Source organism: Melanostigma gelatinosum, assembly GCF_949748355.1.
Source record: "Melanostigma gelatinosum genome assembly, chromosome: 4".
Taxonomy (NCBI): Eukaryota; Metazoa; Chordata; class Actinopteri; order Perciformes; family Zoarcidae; genus Melanostigma; species Melanostigma gelatinosum.
This window is the reverse complement of record NC_136637.1, coordinates 21,688,114-21,706,992: the sequence shown is the minus strand read 5'-3', so window position 1 is coordinate 21,706,992 and position 18,879 is coordinate 21,688,114. Positions and strand designations below refer to the sequence as shown.

General features: G+C 40.6%; 3 protein-coding genes across 3 annotated transcripts; all 3 read right to left on the bottom strand.

The window, feature by feature from the left end:
- Window positions 1-2,532: 2,532 nt before the first annotated feature.
- LOC306776524 (uncharacterized protein) lies at window positions 2,533-4,919 on the bottom strand (the record flags this gene model as incomplete). Its single annotated transcript, XM_079267237.1, has 3 exons — window positions 4,841-4,919; window positions 3,200-4,664; window positions 2,533-3,074 (listed from the first exon to the last, which is right to left on the bottom strand). Exons 2-3 carry the CDS (start codon window positions 4,653-4,655, stop codon window positions 2,533-2,535), a joined length of 1,998 nt encoding a protein of 665 aa, XP_079123363.1. The 5' UTR covers window positions 4,656-4,664; window positions 4,841-4,919.
- A 1,109-nt stretch (window positions 4,920-6,028) lies between these two features.
- On the bottom strand, window positions 6,029-11,436 carry LOC306776505 (uncharacterized protein). Its single transcript, XM_079267218.1, has 2 exons — window positions 11,300-11,436; window positions 6,029-8,587 (listed from the first exon to the last, which is right to left on the bottom strand). The coding sequence occupies exon 2, from the start codon at window positions 8,577-8,579 to the stop codon at window positions 6,867-6,869; it is 1,713 nt and encodes a 570-aa protein (XP_079123344.1). The 5' UTR covers window positions 8,580-8,587; window positions 11,300-11,436; the 3' UTR covers window positions 6,029-6,866.
- A 3,907-nt stretch (window positions 11,437-15,343) lies between these two features.
- Window positions 15,344-17,551, bottom strand: LOC306776523 (uncharacterized protein). The gene has a single exon (XM_079267236.1). It carries the CDS (start codon window positions 17,530-17,532, stop codon window positions 15,655-15,657), a length of 1,878 nt encoding a protein of 625 aa, XP_079123362.1. The 5' UTR covers window positions 17,533-17,551; the 3' UTR covers window positions 15,344-15,654.
- Between the last annotated feature and the right edge of the window lie 1,328 nt (window positions 17,552-18,879).

Here is an 18,879-nt window from a genome sequence, read left to right as displayed (position 1 = left end):
CATGGACAGCCTTATCCGTTTGTGTGTTTCTGCTGCTTTATTGTTTTTGACATTTTTCCACTGTTCCTAAATTTCATTTGTTGTTATTTCAGTCAGTTTTATGAGAAAAATTGTTGGGGGCTGGAGCAAATCCCAGCTAACATTGGGCGAAGGCAGAGTACACCCTGGACAGATTGCCAGACTATTGCAGGGCTTACGCATAGTGACCCTAACCCAGAGAGAACATGCAAACTCCACACAGAAGCAAAAATACAAATCAGAGAACAATACAATAGAATCAAGAGGATAACATACTATCGCTAATAAAAGAAAGGAAAGGTGTTTAATTTATTTTAATACCAATATATAACAATATTTCTGAAAATTATCGTTATAGATTAACTAAATTGCGAATAGAGATCTTAGAAAATGTGGCATTTTGAACTAAGTTCAATTTGCAGTGTTTGTAGTTATTCGGTCATATAATGTAGAGTGATGTGGTTTTCCATTGTTTGGACTTTATTCAGTAACTAGGTTTAAGTGTTGACTTTGAGTTTTAAGGCTGTCTAGGGTTTGGACATTGTAGGGACTCATAGCCCTTTAAACCTTTTAAGTATCTTTTAGTTGATATAAAAAGGGCTTTTGAAAAATGTTTATTGAACATAATATATGTAAAAATCCTGAAATGAAAGCTGACCCTTCATAGTTACTGTTCATCGTCATTATTCTGCTATACCATCTTTTAAAGGCACAAACCAGCAGGTGAACAGTTTCTATGAAGATACGTTTTAGTTTTTGATTGTGTTATTATCTCGCACACACAAACTCACACATATGTTCACACAGACTGGGTTAATGAATCTGGCCTGCTGTTTTCAGACAGACCACCCTACTAAACACAAATCCCAGTCCCAGACCGATGCTCAGTGTTCTTTATGAATTGGCCTGTGGGATTTATTCGTTTAGCAGTAAATATCCATTTTGACCTTTTGAGAAGAGTGCAATCATTTCAGTTTTTATTCAGTAACATCATAAGATTGCACCTTTTTATAGAATACCAGTGATGAAGAAAAAATAAAGCTGTAATACTTAACTTGAGCAGAAGAAACAAGCCCATACGTTTTATTTAATCTACTAGGATGTCATCTAAATTACAGACACGTGTTCACCAATTCTAGATTGTGTTGGATAGTTTCCAAAACTCCTCTTGTTTTTTGTGAATGATAATTTGAAGTCTTGTGGATCTCTGTCTCCCCCTGCTGCAAGACGGTGTTTGTTGTGCCTGGATTTCAGTCACAACAAGACAAACAGATTTCCAGGAAGATGTTTTTTAATAGTTGTACACGGTATTATGCATATAACACATTAATATGCTAACAAATATATACATTTTTTTCAGAAACACTTTACAGCACAAAAAATTCCAGATGTGAAATTGCCACATGATATGTGCAACCTGCTAAAGAATGAAATCAGCAAAAATATATTATTAGGAATGTATAGCTTACTTTAATATCGGATTCAACATCTTACCCAAGGATGCTTTGGCAAGTCGTATGGCTGCTAATGTGCTCATTTACTGTCATTGACAATAAAGAAGAGAGCTTTCTCTAAAGTTCTGTTGTTAAAAGTCCTACGGTCTCTGCCTCTTGTAGAGGCCTCAAGATGACCTCTCTCCTGTGGGAGAAATGGGTGAGTTTGACCCCGTGGTTTGTCTTCTCCCTGCGCTGCAGCAGGCGGTAAAGAGACAGGGTGAACTTAGCCAGGGCCAGTGTGCAAATAATCATCACCAGCAGCAGCGCAGTATAGATCATCATCTGAGATTTGCACCCCTGAACTTTCTTTCTGTATAGATATGTGAAGGAAGGCGATGGCTCTTGAGTGAACGGCTCCATAGGACAGGTGAAGATCTCTGGAGTGGTTTGTGGAGGAGAGGTCGTTGTTTGGGTGGTGGTTGTGGGCATAGTGGTGGTGGGCTTAGTTGTTGAAGGTATAGTTGTGGTCATAGTGGTTGTGGGTGTAGTTGTTGAAGGTGTAGTTGTGGTCATAGTGGTTGTGGGTGTAGTTGTTGAAGGTGTAGTTGTGGTCATAGTGGTTGTGGGTGTAGTTGTTGAAGGTATAGTTGTGGTCATCGTGGTTGTGGGTGTAGTTGTTGAAGGTGTAGTTGTGGTCATAGTGGTTGTGGGTGTAGTTGTTGAAGGTGTAGTTGTGGTCATAGTGGTTGTGGGTGTAGTTGTTGAAGGTGTAGTTGTGGTCATAATGGTTGTGGGTGTAGTTGTTGAAAGTGTAGTTGTGGCCATAGTGGTTGTGGGTGTAGTTGTTGAAGGTGTAGTTGTTGAAGGTGTAGTTGTGGTCATAGTGGTTGTGGGTTTAGTTGTTGAAGGTGTAGTTGTGGTCATAGTGGTTGTTGGTGTAGTTGTGGTCATAGTTGTTGTGGGTGTAGTTGTTGAAGGTGTAGTGGTTGTGGGTTTAGTTGTTGAAGGTGTAGTTGTGGTCATAGTGGTTGTGGGTTTAGTTGTTGAAGGTGTAGTTGTGGTCATAATGGTTGTGGGTTTAGTTGTTGAAGGTGTAGTTGTGGTCATAATGGTTGTGGGTGTAGTTGTTGAAGGTGTAGTTGTGGTCATAGTGGTTGTGGGTGTAGTTGTTGAAGGTGTAGTTGTGGTCATAGTGGTTGTGGGTGTAGTTGTTGAAAGTGTAGTTGTGGTCATAGTGGTTGTGGGTGTAGTTGTTGAAGGTGTAGTTGTGGTCATAGTGGTTGTGGGTGTAGTTGTTGAAGGTGTAGTTGTGGTCATAGTGGTTGTGGGTGTAGTTGTTGAAGGTGTAGTTGTGGTCATAGTGGTTGTGGGTGTAGTTGTTGAAGGTGTAGTTGTGGTCATAGTGGTTGTGGGTGTAGTTGTTGAAGGTGTAGTTGTGGTCATAGTGGTTGTGGGTGTAGTTGTTGAAGGTGTTGTGGTCATAGAGGTTGTGGGTGGAATTGTTGTCAAAGTGGTGGTGGATGCAGTTGTGATAGTGGTTGTGGGAGCAGTTGTTATTATAGTGGTAGTGGTTGTTGGTAGAACAGGAGCTGTTAGTATTGTTATGGTGGATGTGGCTGGCTGTGAGGTGGAGACGGGGGTGGGTGTTGTAGTTGGCAAAGTGGTTGTTGATGTTGTAGTGGTTAGGGTAGTGGTTGTTGTTTCTGTGGTTGGGAGTGTAGTGGTGGGTGTGGTGGTTGTGGGGCGTGTAGTTGTGGTTGATGTTGTAGGAAGTGGTGTTGTGGTAGTAAGGATGGTGGTTGTTGGTTCTGTGGTTGGGAGTGCCGTGGTAGTTTTTGTGGTTGTTGTTGGGGGAAGGGTGGGGCAAATAAATTGATCCTCTGGTAATAATTTGATTTCCTGCCCTTTCAGATTATCTGGATACTCACAGACAACAGGATACATGATCTTCACAGAGTTGGCTTTCATCCAGAGGTAAAGATTTATCAGATTGCAGTCACAGTGCCACGGATTGTCATTGAGGTAAAGCTTTTTCAGTTTCATTAAAGGCTCAAAAATATCCTCAGGAAGCGTCTGGAGGTCGTTGTGAGCTAGTTTGAGTGTGGTCATTGATTGTAGCTTTTCAAACACATCTGCGTCCAGCGATTGTATCCTGTTGTTCTGTAGATTTAGCTCCGTGAGCTTCTCAGGACCTTCAAAGTACTCGGGATACAAGGTGACGAAGGTATTCTTAGACAGATCTAACTTCTTGAGTTTCTTCAGAGGGCTGAATATTCCTTGAGGAAGAACGCTGAGATTATTTTGATTGAGACTTAAATCTGTCAATCTAGGCATTTCTCCAAAAAGCACAGGTGGTAGATTTGTCAGTTTATTCTTCAGTAGAGTGAGTGTTTTAAGTTGAGGGAAACCAACGAATAATTCTTCAGGTAAGCTAGTCAAATGATTACTATCCAAAAACAGTTTAATTAGTTTGTCTTTATGTGGAAAAAGATTAGGTGACAAGTCTGCTATTTTGTTTCCTTGCAGGCCAATTTCCTTCAAATTTGGCAAATTCTGAAAAATCTCCTCAGGAATAGTGGTCAGCTGATTCTCGTAAAGCCGTAGAATCTGCAGTTTGTTTAGGTTTGAGAACCAGTTGGCAGATACAGCAGAGAGATTGTTTTTAGCTAAATGGAGCATTGTTAGGTTCTCCAGACTATCAAAAGTCCCGTCTTCAATCGATTCTATCTCGTTCCCATGTAACTGCAGCTCTCTTACTTTTCCAAGACCGTCAAATAAGCCTTTCTCTAGACTACGAAGCTTGTTCGCCTTTAGTATAATCATCTCCAGGTTGCTGAGGTCTTTAAAGACTCCCACTGGGATCGACGTTAATGGAGTGCTGGAGATCTCGATATGCTTGAGGTTTGACAAACCATCAAAAGCTCCAGGCTCAATAGATGTCGTGTGGGTGTTCATGAACTCCACCTTTTCAAGCTGCTGGTTTTCAACAAAGGCTGCTTTAGGGATTGTTTTAATCTGGCTATCCACAAAGAAAACTTCCGTCACAGCTGGTTTCAGCAAGCGTGGGATTTCTGTTGTCGATGAACTGTAAACATCCTGGTTTGCTTTGGGGCAGTCTGTTTCTTTTTCACATCGGGGTTGAGACAATGAAGGCTCAAACAGTAAAGACAGAAAAAGAACAATGATTTCTCCTCTTGACATGCTTATTCACTAAAAAAAAGGAAAGAAAAAGAAACAACTTTTGTTAGATTTACCTGGCTGTGTTAATTTTCTCTTTCTTGTAACAGCATATGTGTGCTCAAATATCAATAACATCATAAAAAGCGTTGCTATGCCAAGTTATCAATAACTCAATGAGCTGTCACAGTCAAATGCCAAAACCTTACCTTTTTTATTGTCTGTCCCAGGATGAAACAGGTTGTTACAGCAGTGAGGAGACACAAACAAGCTACATATCATTCGTTCTCTCCTGTATCGATGTTGCCCAGCAGGACTGGAGAGTGTAGCTAGATGAGGCGTGGTGTAACACACATCTGCTGCTCGAGATAAGAGCAAGGACAGAAGGTTTATGACAATTTAGCAGGTTACTTCCCTTCGCTGCAGCATAGCTCCAATAGTTTTGGAATTCATGTATGATTGAGCTTCACTGAGAAATATAATTTATCTCATTGCCATTTTCCAGTTGTTTCCAGTGACTTTGCTGTTTAAAACATAACTGTTGCTGCTCTAGAAACAATACTTAGCAATATCTAGATTATAAATAACTTTAAGTTTTTTTGAATCTTATACATCTTTTTAAAAACAATTATTTAGTCATGTAGAAGAGCTGAGTATTGATAAGAGTAGCCCCTAGTTGTACTAAAATCGTAAAGATACCCTTTCCCTACCTGTAGTCCACTGTAGTTCTCTGACACACGTGGAAAGGAAGGGCTGAGATGAGAGGTATTTGGTTGATTGCAACCTGTCACAAACCATTAGATCGCACTAAAAACTTACACACTGTCCCTTGAACATACTCTATGGTACAAACATTAAGTCATTTTTAACACATGCATCTGTTTCCACATCAGGAAAAGCAGAAACCTCCATTTCACAAGCCTTTATATCCAGTTTGATAGTTGTGTTTTATTTTGAATTCCTTCTTAGAACATTGTTATTGTCAGGCAACAATTAGACACACATTACAGTGATTGGTGGAATGTTTGGATTTTATCAAAATTTTTCAAACACTTTTCTGACTCCCTTCAATTAGATGGCAGTCTTTTGTACATGATTAATTTAATGGAGAGGAATATGTACATAAGTAAGATAGGTGACTGTAGTTATTACCAGAGATAAATGTACACCATCACTCCATTACAAAAAAATACAGAATTCTGTGAATGCAATGCTGTGTCTACTCAGTCTAAACGTCCTTGTGTTCTTCCGGACATCCGACAAACTAAGTTGGTACGATCAACAAACCCAGTAAATGATTAAATATCTGTCTAATGGTAATGTAGTGATCACAACAAGACCATCATACTGCAAAAAAGTAGACCACAGCATACTGTGTAAAAACATAATCTCAATACTTTTAGATGTGTTAATGTGTTTCTTCATTTTAATGCAATGTATACAGTATGCCAGCATAATACTACTTCCTATTCAAATAACTTAACTCATTTAATAACTCATTTAAGCATTTAAATGGAATTTTATCCTCCAGAATAATGTGTAGATAACGGTTGATTTGCCATCAGATTCAGGAGGTCAAACTTGCATGTAGTACTGCTTAGTTCAGTAAATGATTAACACAAGGTAAGATTGCTATCACTAAACGTAGTGCATTTATTCTATGTATAGTAGCATTTTGCATTGTAAGTGTCGAAACCATGAGATGAATTGTATTACAGTGGAGTCAAAATGACACATTTTGATTTATCAGGGAAAGCCATTTGGACAGTAAAACTTTCTCCTTAATGTATTGTTGTTAGCACAAACACACATTGTCAAACTGCAATTACTAATTCTGAAAAATGGAAAACGAATACTGCATGCAGTTTTAATTCTACTGTAAGAAGTACACTTTTTCAGTGCATCGGAGCTCACATTCACCAAAATATCCAGGTTACCCACAAGATGGCACCATAACTGTTTGTATCATTAGTACATGCAATGTCTGTTCTATTTTTACAGCACATATGAAGAGGGATGCTGGCTGGTACATTTGATCATTAAAAATGAAAAGCTAATGAATTCAAAAGTTGACTTGTTTGTTCTAGCTGGTACATCTGAATGGAGCCGAAGTGGTTCTTTCTGTCGCCTTTGAGACTCTAGGAGCGTCACAATTTCCAAGTAAACCACAGTAATCAGTGAGTACTTTCCCTCGGCTTTAAAAGTTTTTGGGTCGCTAACATTGGGTGGTCTAAGCTACAGCACAGAGTTCGTATCACTGCGGCCTATATTTCCGCTGCCTCTCTTGTTCCTCCTCCAACACACACAGCTGATGATGACAGTGCTGACGATGACAGTGGCCACTACAGCAATGAGGATGAGGATGATCGAAATGTAATCAGAAGTTGTTCCCGTCTCTCCTTGGCCTCCACTGGTGACCTCTTCGTGCTCTGATGTGGGGGTGGTCTTGACCGCAGGTGAGGAAGTGCTCTGTCTAGTTGGAGGAGTGTGGGGTTTCCTCTTCAACTCTGTCGAGGTCAACACGGGCTCCTCTGTAGAGTTGAGAGGCAGGAAGTTCTCATTTGGCAGGAAAACAATGATCTCACCGTTCAGACTGAAAGGTGTTTCACAGACTACAAGAGATTGGTTGACCTTGAATGGGTGCTTTCTCAGCCAGTCTCTGAGTGGCAGAATATCCTTGTCACACCTCCAGGGGTTCTGCTGCAAGAGAACCTCCTTTGCTACAGTGAGGGCATCTAGACTCTTCTGTGGCAGGTTGGGAAGGGAGTTATTTTGCAGGTCTATCTGTCCCAGGTTGATCAGGCCTTGTAGAAAACCCGGTGGTAGGGAGCTGATGGAGTTGTGCTCGAGGGAAATGTTGACCAGACTCGGCAAACCTTGGAAAACCCCAGGTTGCAGGGTTGTGAGCAGATTGGTGTGAAGTGATATCTCTCCCAGCTGCTCCAACCCTCCAAAGGCCCTTGTGGATACAGAGCTGATCTGGTTGCGACTGAGCACCAGGAGACGCAACTGAGTCAGGTTCCTGAATGTGTCATCCTCCACACGGTTCAGCTTGTTGTCATACAGCCACAACTCTTGCAGGGCCATGGGCCCAAACACTCCTGGTCCCAGACTCTTCAGCTGGTTTTCATACAGGGAGATCTGGGAAAGAAGGGGCAGGTTTAAGAAGATCCCTTGTGGAAGAGATGTGAGCCTATTGTTGGAGAGGAACAGCTTCTGGAGTTTCAAAGTCTTGGAGAACAGGTCATGGTGGAGATGAGTGATAAGATTGTCATGTAGGGATAGCTCCTCCAGGTTGCCAAGGTCATCCAAACTGCCAAGGGGGAGTTCCTGTAGCAAATTCTTATTAACCCGTAAGACTTTCAGCTTCGAAAGCCCATTGAATGTCTCTCTAGGTAGTTGACTGATATTGTTTCCCGAAATAAAAAGGTATTCCAGCTCAGTAAGAGGGTGAAAGGTTTCCACAGGTACGGAAGTGAAAAGATTCTTACTGAGGTCAAGGTTTTTCAACTCTGCCAACCGGGAAAACCAGTGAGGGCGGAGTACGAGGAGCTTGTTGCTAATTAGATTCAAAGTCTTAAGTTTCTGTAGATTGTGGAACACGGCCTCAGGAAGATCTTGCAGTCCGGTGGTAATAAACCCGATGGCACTTATGTTCGGAGTGGAATTAAATGTGGCAGTGTGCACTTCCCTCAAAACAGTGTCTTTAATCACAAGGACGCTAAGGGCGTTAGAAAAATCATTTAAGTGTTCTGGTTTCAAGAAATAGAGAGTGCAATTGTAGAAGTAGAGGAATGTGGTAGATGAGGGCACAGATGTGGGGAAATCAGAGAGGCCACTGCAGAGGATTTTGGTGTCTTGACATTTGCATTCATCCGGACACGCCCAAACAGCAGCATTGACAGAACAGAGAAGTAGGAGCACATAAAGTGTCAGGGGCAGGTCCATTGTTTAACCTAGAACAAAAGAAACGGTTATGTTACAGTCGAGGTTGGTTATGATGGATCACATTTGCATGGACGGCAAAGGGCTTTGTAAACGTATCATGGTCATCACAAACTAAATATGCCTTATTTTGTCCTCTAAGGTGCACTTCACAAATTTTACCGGACAAAATCGGTTAACTCGTCACCGGGAGCATTTCACTCCTGTGAAGGTTTTTCAATTTCCTCCGTAGCTCTGGAGGACCGGAGTCAAGTCTAAGAAAGATACTCAAATGACATTACTTCACATTTTTCGATAACTCAATGAGCAAAAGATACTGTGTGTCAAATTAAGGGGAAGCGCCTTTCGAGCGTGACCCAAACTAGCGACTAAAAGTCAGGTTATGCTGGCCTCTGCTGCTTTCATTCTTTTTACAAATCCATCTTTTGTAAGTCCCCCAACATCATGTAAGGGCAATATTCAAGTGGAGGAGTACAAGTGCTGAGCTTTGCACATGTGCATGCCAGTATCTATGTCTAAAAGCTGACTGATTGTAGGACTCACCAAAAAAACAATAGAGATAAAGCACTGAAATGTACCACAAAACATAAATGTTTTCAGCTCTGAAAAGTAATTAAAATTTCAAGTTGTTGGTTGTGTTAATATAATACGGTAATAATAATAGGGTCTATTCTTGGTCATGAACTGCTCTACTCTAAACTTAAGCCTAAGCCTCGGGGAGCATTTTTACATTTGTTGTTCTCACCGCACTACTTTTTAAGACTTGATGTATCTTAGTTGTTAGTTTCCAGGACAGTAAAAGAAGAAACTGTGTGTTTTTTCTCCTCTCAACGACAGAACAGCCACAAAGGAGATATTCTGCATTTTAAATCATCACCATAATAACGCAGTTATACTGAAGGCAACTCTAATTAGTAACAGTGCATGCAGCATCAGCATTCCTGTTTAAACTTAAAATTAGACATTTGCATAATCTGATTCAGAGTTGTACTTTGTTGCCTGTGGCTTCATCAACATTGCCAACAGGGTTGGCTGGTAAACAAGCTTGCTCAGCAGTCTTTTGGCATTAAAACCATTTATTCAGGAACTGCGTTCATCAGTGTGTTTGGAGCTCACATGTAAAGTTAGCTGCAGAATGTTTTTGAAATAAATCCCCAAAGTATGTGGGTATATGGGTATATGAGTATATTCTCATTGAATATGGACACAGTGTTTGGTTTGCAATTATCTCAGTGTTGTGTCTGCAGTACATCTAAACATGACGGACTGCCTGCACATGTTTGAGGCTGTGGCGGAGGCTGTGCTTCCTGTTTGTTATGGCTCAGGGGGCTCCAACGGCAAAGCTGTGCCAATACAAAGACCTGCTTCTCCATACAAATCCATTTAAAGTTCTGCAACTTAAGGTTGGCAAGCATGAGTTGTTGCTCAGTGGCTGAGATGTATCAGGGTGCAGAGAGAGTCTTTTTGAGGAAGTAACTTTCTAAAGAGACCAGAATGTCCTTCAATTGCGCCGGAAGAACCAGATTTATTTTCTTTCTTTCATTTATTCTTTTCTTTTTTCTTTTTTTTCCATATCAAAGATAGAGGGTCATAAAATTGTGCATCAAAGCTGTTTCCATTTCCAATATATTTTGTACTTATCTACTTTCATTCAAGAGGTGGGGAGCTGGGTCCCTGCTGTGAGATGGAAAATGATGTTTTCATTGTTAGTTAAACAATTTTTGAAGATGTTTTTTTCTGTATTCCCCATCCTACCGCTACTCCTACTTTACCAGTACTCCTTCCGTACTTTTAATAATTAGTTGTTTTTCGGGGGGCAACTACCACGAGTCTCAATACTCATTCCCTTGTCTTTACTTCTGTGAATGCAGAAAGTCAAATGTCACATTTAAGTCAAGTATGTGTACTTGATTACGCAATTACCAGAAAGCCAGATGTCCATTGTGTAATGTGTCATCTATATACAGTTCCCCTTCCCTTGAATGTGCAGAAAAAATTACTACTTAAAAAAAACAGTTTGGAACAATGGATTTAAGCAGCTTTCAGTAGCTGTCAGACACATGGCACATAGCATCACCGATTCTAGAAACAAAATCAGCAGAACCTGACAGCTAAACCACGTTTCCTCTCTGATAATGCAACATCCAACCAAAACCACTGTCTGCTCCTGACTGGCACAGACTGGAGAGCTCTGCTGTACAGTGTAATGGCTAAAGCATTTCCAGTTCACCATTAATTGCTTTTGGGTTGTTGTTTTTTTACCCCTTGCCATAGCTGAAGGATCAGCACTTCTAACAAAGCGTGGAACTGTACTTAGAGAGACCAGCAGTCAAGCCGATCAAGTTAATTCATGTTTGACATATAAGGTTTTGGATTACCACTTTATCTAGTGTTAGGACTCAAGTTATCCAAACGAAAGCACATTCTCAAATAACAGAATTCACTTCATTCAGTGCAAACCTATAGGCAGTATTGTAGTTTACACATAAATACAAACATTATTTTGCAAAATCAAGGGTTGAATTATGCACAGAAGATTGTAATTTTAAGATACAATTACACACAAATGTATTGTTGTTATAGCTTATTGATTGTTATCCTTATCTTATTTAGGTTCAGATTAATTTCATCTCCCTGCATCATTATCCTTGACAAGTGTGTCCCAAGTATAAAGCGATCAGCACTCTGTTTACCAAGACAACATGCCGCTTTGCAGAACTTACCTCTCGTAGCGGCTGACGATTGAGTGAACAGAGAGAGGGTTGGTGTGGTTATCTTTTATGTACGTCCTCCCTTCCTTCTCAACCTCACATATCCTCTGATGAAAGTTTCCAGCACCATCTGAACTCTCACACCATCACATTTTCCTGCTCTTCGTCATCACTGGATTCCCCTCACCAACCAGTTTTTTGGTTTTGCCCTGAGCTCATGAAGTCTGCAGGTCCTTTCTGAGGCTTCAGTGGCACTGTTCAGCGACCCAGCTGTACCCCCTGCCCCCTCTTTTCCTCGCTCACGCTCAAGCTCACATTTTTTGCTAAATGTGGTGGGGGGGGGGGGATCAATGTGTGTGGGGGATCAAGCTATGCAAGCGGAGGCCCCACCCTCTGGGGATTTGTGTTACAGTAAGGGTGTCTGTGCTTATGTGAATGCAGGGTATGTGTGAGCTGTGCCTCCACTTAGGGGAGCCATATGTTTTCAACAATGTAACTGGATGTTTTTCCCTCCAGGAACAATTTGTGTTGGAGGTTATGGTTACAATGAGGGTGAGAATGTGGTTTGGTTAAAGACAATGCAGTTGTTTTTAAGTTTTTTTTATTCATGACATTGTTTTGTGTGTACATGCCCCCTTGTTTGGGTGTGCACATTTAAGTATCAGCTGTATGCTTGTAAGCCGAGGGTTTGGGCACTTGGCAGTTTTCCATTCCCAAATCCAATAGTTAGGGAATTACATATAGCAAGTTGATCCAAAAAACAACCACACAACCTGCAAACGTCTGTTCAGTCTGTCTTGTGTTGCAGAAATAATAAATCTGTCATGAACCCTTGTGCAGTCATGTTTGGGGAAATTAATGAAATGCTTTGAGTATCGTATAATTCTGGATCAAATGATTTCCTGCTGTTATGGAGGACTTCTGTTTGTGTGCATATCCAGTATGGGTGTATGAGACTGGCTGAATCATGGATATCTGGATTGTACCCCAAATAATTTCAAGTAATTAAGCAGGAAACATTACACTGCCTCTAAAAAGTATCTCTGTTCAGAAAATAGTTTGTTCCCCAACCTGTTCATGTAAATTAAATGGGATTTGGCTTTGGTGCTAAAATGTGGAACGACAATAAATCAATGAAACAAAAAATGCTGAGCAGCAAGTTCTGCTGCGTTTAACATTCCTGAGTTGCCATAAGTAAATCCATCTGTGTCATAACATGACAAACAAACTCACCACAGAAACAGATAAGGAGGGTGGAGTTAACGTACAGACAGTTTTTTTGGTTTATTGTGAAGATACTGGAAGACTGTAGCAACAGCTCGTACTCAAAACGGGGCATAATGTATCAGACTGGGTGAAGTTAGGAGTTTTTGTTGTGTCATGAGTTGTTCTAACGTAGTTTATTTAGAGAGCTAAGGGTAAAAATGACTGTTTAAGCGCTGCTACTTTAATTTCCAGTAAACATGCTTCATCAGCTATGACACATGATGTATGTGGGAAAGCCTTCCTGTTGTACTTCCTGTCAGTTCGGGGAGCAGGAGCTCGATGACATGAGAGTCTCTGTTGTTGTTTTCGCATTGACTACAGCCCACAGTAGCCTGTGAATGAAACCAGGTAATGTCTCGCTGTCTTACAGAAGTTCATGTTCCTCCTCTGAGTTAGGTCAAAAGGTCAGTAGTGAGCAGACATATGAAGAAAAGTTATAATATGTCAGTACACTTTACTTTATTTCTCCCTTTTTGACAGAAATAGACATAAACAACTGACAAGCCTTTGACACTACTCTTCTCTTTCAACATCCTTTCACATTTTGAGGTGCTGTTCAGTAGCGAAAGTGTTTAAAGCTTTTGGAATGTTGCAACTAGTTGAGCAAGAGTCACAGAGTGAAGGTAGGAATGGCACAAACATGTATTAGTTTACGAGGTTCCCAGTAACAACCCTATGTAGTAATATAATGAGTTTATTTGTTCCCCTAAATCTTTCGAAACAAATAATTGCAGAGTTGATTAGGCGTGACTAAACAGAGAACTCAATTTTATGATAAAACAGAACCCTTAAAATAATGTAGAAGCTGTCTTGGGCAACATGTTTGGCTCCATTTGTATTTTGTTGATGTCAAAATGCTTTCTAACAGTTAATTATTGGACTTAAGAGGATTACTCCTCTACTTTACAGGCAAGAGTCTGCTGTGGCCAGTTACAAATGTGCTGTGGAAAATCCCACGAAATACCAGGTTAAAGTAAATTCATCGCAGACAAATAAAGGCTGGATTAAAAAACGAATCCTCAACTTTTCCACTGTGGTCAGATATTTCTTGTGAACGCTGCAGTATGATTTCCTCTCCCCGTGCTCCCCCTCTCTCACTGTCTGTCTGTCTGTCTGTGCGTGTGTGTGTGTGTGTGTGTGTGTGTGTGTGTGTGTGTGTGTGTGTGTGTGTGTGTGTGCCCACTGTTGTGTGAGCTCAGCGTACTGGAAAGGCCTAATCATCCGTTGCCATAGCAATGAACTTGGGCGCTGTTCACCGATTCATCCTCTTTTGTTTGCTGTTTGTTTTAAAGTCCAATCACTTCTCGTGGAATTCGTGGCATCCGCTGTGTTTCTGTGCGGGTTTAAAAGATTTGAAAGCTTTTTTGATCATCAGTCGAAAAGTGTCTGTTGTTTCGCCCACGAAAGAATCATTTTAAAAGGTGTTATTATTATTGTATGAAAACTTTAGGATAGAACGAAAAACAACTATTTTCAATAATTGTATGGCTTTATAAGTTATCTTATGTTGTAAGTGATCTTGGACTCCAAAAAAAGGGGAGTCATAACTGTGTGCACATTGTTTCGTAATGGAGGCGTGTGTGCTCTCTTGCAATAGGAAGAGTAATCAGAGCTTCCTGTTTTGAAGGTTGTTACGAAGATGATGGTGTTATACTTCCCAGTATTCAAGACGTGATTCATTTTGGAAATGAACTTTCCTCCCACATTCCAAAAAAGATGAGAAACTCAGATAAGAGGTACCAGTAACTCTCTCAAGTACGACTGGTGCCCTGGCACAAGTTTATGAAACAACTTCAAACATTTGACTATAGTGCAATTAATTCAGACTGTTTTGCTCAAAAGTACAGCAAGCAATGTTTTTGAGTTGTGACGCCTCTTAACGCAGTTTGAAGCTTTCACCGCTAGAGGGAAACAAACCACTTGTGATCACTTTTGACCACATAAGCTTGAGTTTGCTTTATGAAGCTTAACATTGCACTCTACATAAGAAAAAGAGATACATTAAATGTCGTTAGCTTACACATTAGTGTGCATCACATTTTGATATTTCTGGCAGAAACCCTTGAAGGCAAACTTCTCCCATAAGCACATGGCACCATATCGATGACAGAAAGAAAGTTTAATTTTATGTTCATTTTAAAACCAACAATTTAATTAATATGCCACATATTTTCCTGATGAATCCATTAACTGTTTGGTCAACGGAATATTAAAAAGTAGTAAAAAAGGCTCATGACAACCCCCAAAAGTGACCTTTTATTTGGCTCTTTTTGTCTATTTGTCAGACCAACAGTCATCAAACACAAAGCTATTTGATTTCCTTTGATTTCAAAGAAAAACAGCACATCATCACATTTATCACATTTAAGTTATTGGAGAAATGACTGAAACCAATTGATCGATTCTCAAAATAGTTGTGGATTGTTTTTCTTTTTATTCATTCATCTCTACATAAATTACAGCTCTACATACATTACAGCTCTACATACATTACAGCTCTATATACATTACAGCTCTATATACATTACAGCTCTATATACATTACAGCTCTACATAAATTACAGCTCTACATACATTACAGCTCTATATACATTACAGCTCTACATAAATTACAGCTCTACATACATTACAGCTCTACATACATTACAGCTCTATATACATTACAGCTCTACATAAATTACAGCTCGACATCAATTACAGCTCTACATACATTACAGCTCTACATACATTACAGCTCTATATACATTACAGCTCTACATACATTACAGCTCTATATAAATTACAGCTCGATATAAATCATATAAAATTAACAAACAAGTGGTAAATTCGTTATAGCTGGTTAGAGGCTAACATACTGTATTATGTACTGCACTGTATTATATGATATTAAATACTGTATTATGTTACCGTAATTCTTTGTTATCTTAAAATAACTCCCATTAATCTCAAATTTCCAGTCTGACTGTTTTAAAGTAACACTTGAAGATACAACTTAACACAACATCGAGTAAACCTACAGCTAAGAGGGATCTTTTATAAAATGCAGCCTTTGGAAAAGGACAGGATGGTCTCTTGTGCACCAGGCCTGATAACATGTTTTGTTACCCTGGAGGATGTTCAAACTCAGCCTTCAGCTCATCCATCGTCTTGTTGAGGAGATACATGCAAAACATGGCAGCAAGAATGAGGAACAAGCCTGCGGCCACAAGAAGGATGTGACAGAACATGAGGAGCCCGGTCAAGGCTGCATCCGAGGGCAGAAACCACACGTACACCGAGCCCTTGAGACGGTTGTGGTGAACAAACTCGGGCCCCTGTTCAACCACCAATGTGTCATGGAAAGTAGGTGACAAGGGAGTCTCGGTGATGAGAAGAAACTCCTGGTTAGGCAGAGTGGTGGTGGGAGATTGGAGAGTTGTTGGTGGGATCGTTGTATGTAAGGCAGAAGGTTTTGCAGTTGGAGTGTTTGTTTGGATGGTGACTTGTTGGGTAGCTAGTTGAATGGTGGTTGATCTTGTTGTGGGCATTGCGGTTGTTGAAGCTACAGCTGATGTTTGTTTGCTGGTGTGAAACGGTTTCATCGGCTTATGTGGAGTAAAAAAAGTCCTGAACGTTGTACCATCGCAAAATAACTCCTCATCACGCAGGGAGCCAACGGTTCGGAGCTGTTGGTACGTTGGACTATGACATATCACATCATCTCTGTCAAGAACCACATGCTCATTATGTCTTATCCATTTGGCAATACCGCTGATACTACAAACACAGTTCCAGGGGTTGCCACTCAGCATAAGATCACTCAAAACTGTGTTTGACAAGAAAATATCTCCCGGAAGATTCTTGAGGCTGTTATTCGTCAAATTAACCGACAAAACCTGTTCAAGGCCCTGAAAAATGTTATCTGAAAGGCTCTGCAGCTTATTGTCATTAAGAAACAGCTTGCCCAGTGTGGTCAGTCTGGAGAACAGCTGAGGATGTAGATAATGGAGGTCGTTGGATTCCAATGACAGCTGCTCAAGATTGGGAACGCAGCACAAGAGGTCTGAGGGCAACTCCCTCAGCTTGACATTAAGATTTAAGTTAAGCTTCTTGAGTCCAGACATGTTGGCGAACAAGTTTCCAGGAACAGTGGTGAGGTTGGTGTAATACAGATAAAAGACAGTCATGTCAGGCATGTGACCCATTAGCTGGTCTGGTAGAGATAATAGCGGATTCTTGTAAATGGTAAGCTGGATCAACTTGGGCATGTTGTAGAAACTCTTTTCCGGGATCGTCTGAAGTTTGTTGGAGGACAGAGTCAGGTTCTCCAGGTTCCTCAGTGACCAGAACACCTGAGGTGGGAGGCTGGTTATCTGGTTCTGATGAATTTTTAGCACCGTGAGGTTGACAAGTTCATCAAAAATCCCAGCTTCTAGCACCTCTAGTTCGTTGTTATAGATCATGAGCATGCCAAGATTAGTCAAATCATGAAAAATGGTTGGTGGAAGTTTCTTGATGGAGTTCCTGCCAAGGTTCAGGAAGGTGAGGTTTGTCAGTCCATAGAAAACATGTGAAGCAAGACTGCTCACTCTGTTCCAGCTCAAGTCCAGTTTCAGCAACCCTACCAGTCCTTGAAACATATCCGGAGCTATGCTCTCCAGCTGGTTTCTATCTAAATACAGCTCCTCCAGAGTGGTCAATGGACTGAAGACTCGAGCGGGGAAGGCAGAGAGATCATTGGACGACAGCTTGACAGACTTGAGCTGTGGAGCAACGTGAAAGGCTCTGGGATGGATCGTGTGTAGCCGGCTGCGAGTCAGACTGAAACGCAACAGGAGCTTCTTGTTTGCCAAGCTCTGCTCATTTATGATGTTCATGTTTGTTCGATCAAGCCGCAGTGTGTATGTGTGGTCAGACATCTGCTTTGGTATATCTGTGATGGTGTCGCCGACACACAGGACTTCATTTGATCTGCACAGGCAACTGCCGGGGCAGGGCATGTTGCAGGTGAGGTGTGGCAGTGTGAAGAGGATGAGTGTCGTCCACAAGGTGCCTGCAAAGTTGCAAATAAAGACACATTTTGACACACAAAATCAAATCAGGTATTCAGAAATCAGAAATTAGGTGTGTCTCACGTATCTCCCCCTAAATAGCAGAGCACAGTAATGATCTTTCCATGTTTAACCAAAACAACACCATATGTATTCAACTACATTTAGAAAATATAGAAAAGAATAACAATTATGACATAAAAGAATAACATTTTGATATTTCTTTCTCTTAAACAACAAAAAGACCAAGCCTGAGTTGGAGTTAAAACCAAAACAAGTTTGATATTCTACCAACCTCTGAAGTGAGAATCCATCATTGTCTGTTTGATATGATGATCATGTTGCTGGGATCTGTGCTGCTCTTCTCTTCAGGGCTGTCATATTAAAGAGCTGTCTGTAAAGTCACCCTGCCCTCTGCTCCGACAAAATGCCCACCCAAACGTCAGCCATCACACTGCACATCCTTCATGCTGCCCAACCTTAACCCCCCTGTCTTGCCTGCTGTGGATCTGGAATAATATGACAATACAATGACTTATTTCATCAAGCTTCTTTCACTAGACCCATATTTTACTGAATCTATTTTTATTTTTATTTACACTTTTATTTCGCCAAGACGATCCTAGATTTTGATTCTCGTTTACAAGGTCGTCATGGCAGCGTGACATTTTCACTCAAGCACAACATACAAATGCAAATAACAGACTTAGAAAACAAAACATTAAAAAAGTTCTGATAAAAGAGATGTAGTGACTTTAACAATATCCATTTTTATATATTAAAGTCACGGTGGGGGCGAACGGGTGAACTTGTTCGGACGCGTGTTCCACAAACATTTCAATGTCCAATGCGCTGTCTTTCTTTAGATCCGTTGATCCTTTTATTTAAATACATATTGGCACCGTAACAGAATACAGGATACGTTACTTGGATACGATACCTTGACACGACACGATAACACGATAACACGGTCAAAAACTGTGAGCTTCCCATCCACACACACCCCTGGTCCTCATTACCAGGCACTTACAAATATGCACATTTAAGTTAATGTGCCACCCACTGTTCAATGTCACAACTGCATGCGTTTCCCTCAAAGACAAAATAAAACAACAAAACTACATCATGGCTCCAACAAGAGACAACAAACTTTAAACAAATCAGCAACTTATATCAACCAGAGAATTGTAATTGAATGTCAGGACAAGTTCATTTAGTGCTCAAGTGATCCTGTTTTTCAAATCTTGCACATTTTAATTATGTCGTTTAAAATGTCTCTGTAGCTTAAAAGCACTT

What these genes read in the sequence shown, in the direction of transcription:
- LOC306776505 (XM_079267218.1), bottom strand. Translation starts at nt 8,579, where the DNA reads ATGGACCTGCCCCTGACACTTTATGTGCTCCTACTTCTCTGTTCTGTC.
- LOC306776523 (XM_079267236.1), bottom strand. Translation starts at nt 17,532, where the DNA reads ATGCCCTGCCCCGGCAGTTGCCTGTGCAGATCAAATGAAGTCCTGTGT.